Source organism: Limulus polyphemus, unplaced genomic scaffold (genome assembly GCF_000517525.1).
Source record: "Limulus polyphemus unplaced genomic scaffold, Limulus_polyphemus-2.1.2 Scaffold2185, whole genome shotgun sequence".
Classification (NCBI taxonomy): domain Eukaryota; kingdom Metazoa; phylum Arthropoda; class Merostomata; order Xiphosura; family Limulidae; genus Limulus; species Limulus polyphemus.
In genome coordinates, this window is record NW_013667795.1 from 203209 (window position 1) to 208547 (window position 5339).

The 5339-nt window shown below is 31.2% G+C and overlaps 1 protein-coding gene across 2 annotated transcripts in view; it reads right to left on the bottom strand.

The window, feature by feature from the left end:
* LOC106466199 (serine/threonine-protein kinase PLK1-like) overlaps positions 1-3566 on the bottom strand; it is a 27453-nt gene extending 23887 nt beyond the window's left edge. Inside the window, exons 1-3 of one of the 2 annotated variants that reach the window (XM_013926443.2) lie at positions 3355-3566; positions 2524-2631; positions 2080-2196 (exon numbers count right to left, since the gene is read on the bottom strand). In XM_013926443.2, the coding sequence (XP_013781897.1) occupies positions 2080-2196; positions 2524-2631; positions 3355-3468 (339 nt within the window). In that variant the 5' untranslated portion in view covers positions 3469-3566. The remainder of the gene's footprint in view (positions 1-2079; positions 2197-2523; positions 2632-3354) is intronic. The other variant, XM_022394156.1, reaches the window with a different exon arrangement.
* Positions 3567-5339: the final 1773 nt, after the last annotated feature.

Below are 5339 nucleotides of genomic sequence, written 5' to 3' on the forward strand. Positions count from 1 at the left end.
GAGCAGATATATATATATATATATATATACACACACACACACACACACACATATACTAGAATTCCTTGAATTCTATGTCTTAAGCTAAATACACTTTCAAAATCATTTCTGCAGTCCTTGGATTTCATACTAAAAATTCTGATGCAAGATTTATGCTGGTCTTTACAGAAAATGAACTCGGAATCTTTCTTTAATTTTTGTTTTTTGTTAATCAGAAAGCTAAACAAAGGGCTATCCATTCTGTGCCAACTACAAGTATCAAAACTTTCTTTAAACAACTTTCAAATAAACTGTAAAAATAATGTCAAACCACATATGGATCATGTCAGAGAGGTTTAACATGGAAGTAGATATTCTTAATTCTAAAGAATTGGTAAGCTATCAAGTGATTTTCTTTTATGTGTGAAACAGCTTTTTTGTTTGCACAGATCAAATTCTGTAAACAAAGATTTCATTCACAAAAATATAACATCCTATACACATGGCAGAGGTTTCTGATAAATAACTTGTGCTCACAGTACTAAGATCTGTGATGTTGAAAATAAGGTTAAATGACACAGCTTAGGTTCCTAGGTACAGAATTATATTCACACTTAACACATTACGATAAAAAAACAGTTCATTTATAATCACCACATAGCTGATGATAGTTAACAAACTTTACAAACTGAGTTATGGCAAGTACAATAGTTTACACTTCATTACAATCATGCAAGGTATGTGGTTCAGTTCAATTATTTTACAAACAATTTTTTTCTAGTAAAAAAATTAACATTACAAAAAAAAGCAATTTCACTATAACTTGAAAACCTGCATCTAAAAACTGAAAGCAAATGTTTACAAAAAATAAAACAAACTACATGTACATTCACATTGTATGATTTACTGTAAATCACAGGCAGTACATTTACATCCCTCAGTGTGCATATTGTACAACGTACTGTGAATCACAAGCAGCACAGTTACATTTCTCAGTGTGCATATTGTACGACTTACTGTGAATCACAGGCAGTACATTTACAGTGGCAATGGTGTCTGTTATCCTAGTCTTTAGCTCCGTGATGTTTGCTTTATGTGTGTGATATACAATATTCTTAACATACCCCCCCCCCAATACTTCCTTCCTGTATTGCCATCTGTAATTATGTTCTAGCCAAATGATGCACTGAGCCTTCTTACACTACTCACCGGAGTAGAAAAAAAAAACATGACAATAAAAACTGTTTGAGTTGGGCTACAAGATGTTGAAAACTGCATGGTTGTATTTTCTTAGTTATTTAATTATTAAATTTTAAAATAGGAAAGATAAGTTTTGACCAGCTTTATATTCAAAGAGAGTTGTTTCATCTTCTCAACCTTTTTGCTGTCTGGGTGTACTACAAGAAAAAATATTTATTTTTTAAATTTCCAGTTTGTTTTGTACTTTCACACAAGGGCTATCTGCACATAGAAGTCTACTTTTGAAATAATAGAGGGAAAGCAGTTAGTCATCAACCCCCCCCCCCCTCACCACCAACTCCTATGTTTTACTTGTTTAACCTATTGGGATTTGACCTTAACTCATAGTACACAAATGGCCCTAATGTATGGAACAGATTATTGCAGAAATGGGACACAAACTATAAAACCTTGAATTTACAGTCTTGGTATGCTACAGATTTTATGATTGAGTGTTTTACAGTTACAGAGTAATTAACAAGTAATCCGTATGTGTGTACCATTCTTTTAGTGGTATTTATTCTCTGTTGATTTTTAGTTACCTGACAAATGGTGGGTTGATTGTTTACCCTCACAAAAAAAGGTTTCAGACTGACAAAAGTTGAGAATCCTTATCTAAATGTATCATGAAATAAAGTACCTATGAGTAACAAAGGCAAGCTCAACAGATGCAACTTAAACCACAGCTTCTCTACTTTTAGATACAAAAAGAGAAACTTAATTTTGCTTGAAAAATTTTTAAGTTTCAACCATCAAATTTATGAACTTTCCAAGTCTAGATAAAATTGACCTAATTAATAAAATCTTCAAAAGTTGCAAAAACTTCAACTAAATTTGATGCAAATAACTAACTCTTCTTACCCTCCTTCGACAAAGTTCCAAGACAATATAAACATAATTGGGGTCTTCAAAATACCCTTGAAAGCCAACTATATTCTTATGATTCAAACTACGATGAATTGCTATCTCTTGGGTCATCTGTATTTAAAAAAAAAAAAAGTTAATTCCTCCAATATTTTCAAGAGATTCAAAATGACATATAGACCATGTACCCTACTTTCATTGAACTTGCACATCTTTAATTCATGGATGAAATACTAAATAGGAGAAAAAAAAATTCAAACTATGGAAATGTTTAATATCATTAAGTGTAACAGAACAAGTATTAAAATATAAAATTGATTTTATAGGCAAACAGTAACTTGTAAATCTTTATTTTACTTGTTCATAAAGTTGAGTAAGAGAAACTGAAATTAACATTAAAAAAAATAACCACATAATAGATGTGATGACATATATAATCACTTTTTCTTTCTGATGTTGTTTTAAAAGCATAGCCTTTGGTACAACTTTTCCTGCAAATACTTCTTTGGTTTCCATGTCTGTGAGTTCATAACATTTTGCAAAACCTCCCTGAAAATACAAATAGATTTATTGAAAAACCAAATTACATTAAGTTTCCTTTGACCATACATTGATACAATACCTTTGACTTAGAAATTTAAACAATGTTTTGCAGGCCTAGTGCTACAGTCTACAGGTTACAGATTGATTTAATAACTTAACAAAAATTAAAAACTTCAAACATAAGTTTTATTAACTTAAAAACATTAACCCTGTTATTAACTAAATTAATATGAAAAGTTATAATCCAAAAACATATTTCTAGCAAAAACATGCTATGATAACATATATATATGAAAAATTAATACAGTAGTTTGCACTTCCTTTTAATTATGCCAGGTATGTGGTTCAGTTCAATTTTTTCTAGTTAAAAAAAACTAACAGTACAAAAAAGCAATTTCACTATAACTTGAAAGCCTGCATCTAAATACTTACAGTTACAGCGACAGTATAAGTAGTATATCTTTAAACATTAACAAGTATTTAGAGTTAGTTACAACTGTTATAATATTAGTTATTAATATCAAATTGTTTAGTAATGATACTCATAGTAAATTAAAATTCTGTGTCTCTTACAAGTTTCATTACAATTTACATCATACATATCATATATGTCCATTCACATTATAATTTATGTTAACAAAGAGCAGTAGGTGATTTATGCATTACGACAACTACTAGTAGTAGTATTAGCATGCCATAAGTATTGAAAGAAAGAAAGTTAATACTTACCTTTCCTAAAAATCTACCTTTCATATATCGCCTCTTGTTAACACAATCAATAACGACATCAGGAATTTCTTTTACTACTTTTAGGCGGGTATTTTCCTTATATTTTGTGGCCATTTCTTTCTTTTTTTTCAGAGTTCCCAATCAAAATGAGTGCTCCTATTAATTATGGAAATCTTTTAACTTTAAAACCCGACAGTTCTTTCTTTCTAACGATAAATTCAACACTAGATCCCTACATAATAATTGTAGCCGCTCCAATGTACAGACTTAACGCTCGTTTGAATTTCCCCACTCGGGCTTTTACACTAATACTCTCTTATAATTGGTTGGCTATGAAGGAAACTGTTCAAACGATTACTGTTAGTTTCGTATCTAACATGTCAGTCTGTAGAGGAAAGTCGCTTTAATTTTTTAAAAGTAAAACAGCAAAACTATTCGATATAAAACGCAACATGAATTTTTATATTTATTTCCTTATATTTAAAATTATTATTTTGATTTTGCAAGTTATTATTAAAAACTCACATATTTGGTTCCACCTAAAATTGAAACTAGTTAGTATTAAAAGAAGTTTCAACAACGAGACTTTAATGAAAAAAGCAATGCCAAAATCTATATAAATATAATAGTACTGTCTGTTGTATGTCCACGTAACTACTTTGCAGGGTGTGAATGGATCTTCACCAAATTTGTTATGGCGGTTCATTGGGTCCATGAGGAGTTACATACAAATTTTCAGTTTTGCGGTTTTTATGGATGTTTTTGCGTTTTTCTCCATTACCTCACCTCCTGTAGATCGATCTTCAACAAATTTGGCATAAAGGTTTGTTGGGTCCATGGAGAGGTACTTGAAAACTTGCGTTTTCGCATTTTGTGTTTTGCAGTTTTTATTGGCGTTTTTTATAATTACGTATAAGGAAAGCAACTTTTCATGTCTTAAGATAACCTTTCATCAATCATGAATTTATATAACTTCCGTCCAGAGGACGGGTGCTTCAGCTAGAAAGTAAATATTTTCATTTTGAGTTTACTTACTAATTATAAAAATTATTTTATTACAAATTAGAGCTTTTACAGTAAGGAAATATATTACGTTTAGCACAGGTACAACCTTTCCATCACTGGTTAGATTACTGAATTTTGATTTAAATACGAAAACCTTCTTTTCCGTTAAAACTTATGTACTATACAATGAGCTATTTGCGCTCTGTCCACCTCGGGGAATCGAGCCACAGATTTTAGCATTGTAAGTGCATAAACTTACCACTGACTAAATGAGGGACAAGAAGAAAATAAAAACAGAAAACAAAAATAGGTATGAGAGCAGTAGCATCGTGCCCATATGTAACAGGTGGGCAACATCCCCCCCACCCAATATTTTCACACACTGTTTTAATAATCTCAAATCTACGTATCTACACTTATTTAAATATGTTCAAAATATTCGTTTGTATTAGAAATCAATAAATTAATCAAAATAACAGTGGAAATTTAATGATATTGTTACGCCTCTATATTCGTTTGTTAATTTTCCGTAAAAATTCTTTCCGAAGATACTTTAGCGATACAAGTCCTTTCTTAAATAAAACTAGTGTTACGTCTCCGTTTGTTAATTAACTTTCCGTAACTTTGTTCCGACGAAACTTAAGTGACACAACTCCTTTCTTAATAAAACTAGTTTATTCTTTCCAAATATAACTTTACCGATACACTCAACTTCAACAATCGCGCTAAACAAACGCTGTAACGTCTCTCGTGCTCTCTGACTGCAGTTCAATTACTCACTATCTACACACACGTTACATTCCCCTCTTTTATATACCCGCCTACCCTATATCTAGTAAGAACAAGAACATTCGCCAAAGTACAGGAAAATACAAGAAAGGAGAGAGCGTGAGAATCACATGATCTCGATGACGCAACACTAGTTTATTCTTTCTCAATACACTTAATTTCCTCAGCCACGCTATAACTTAACATACGCT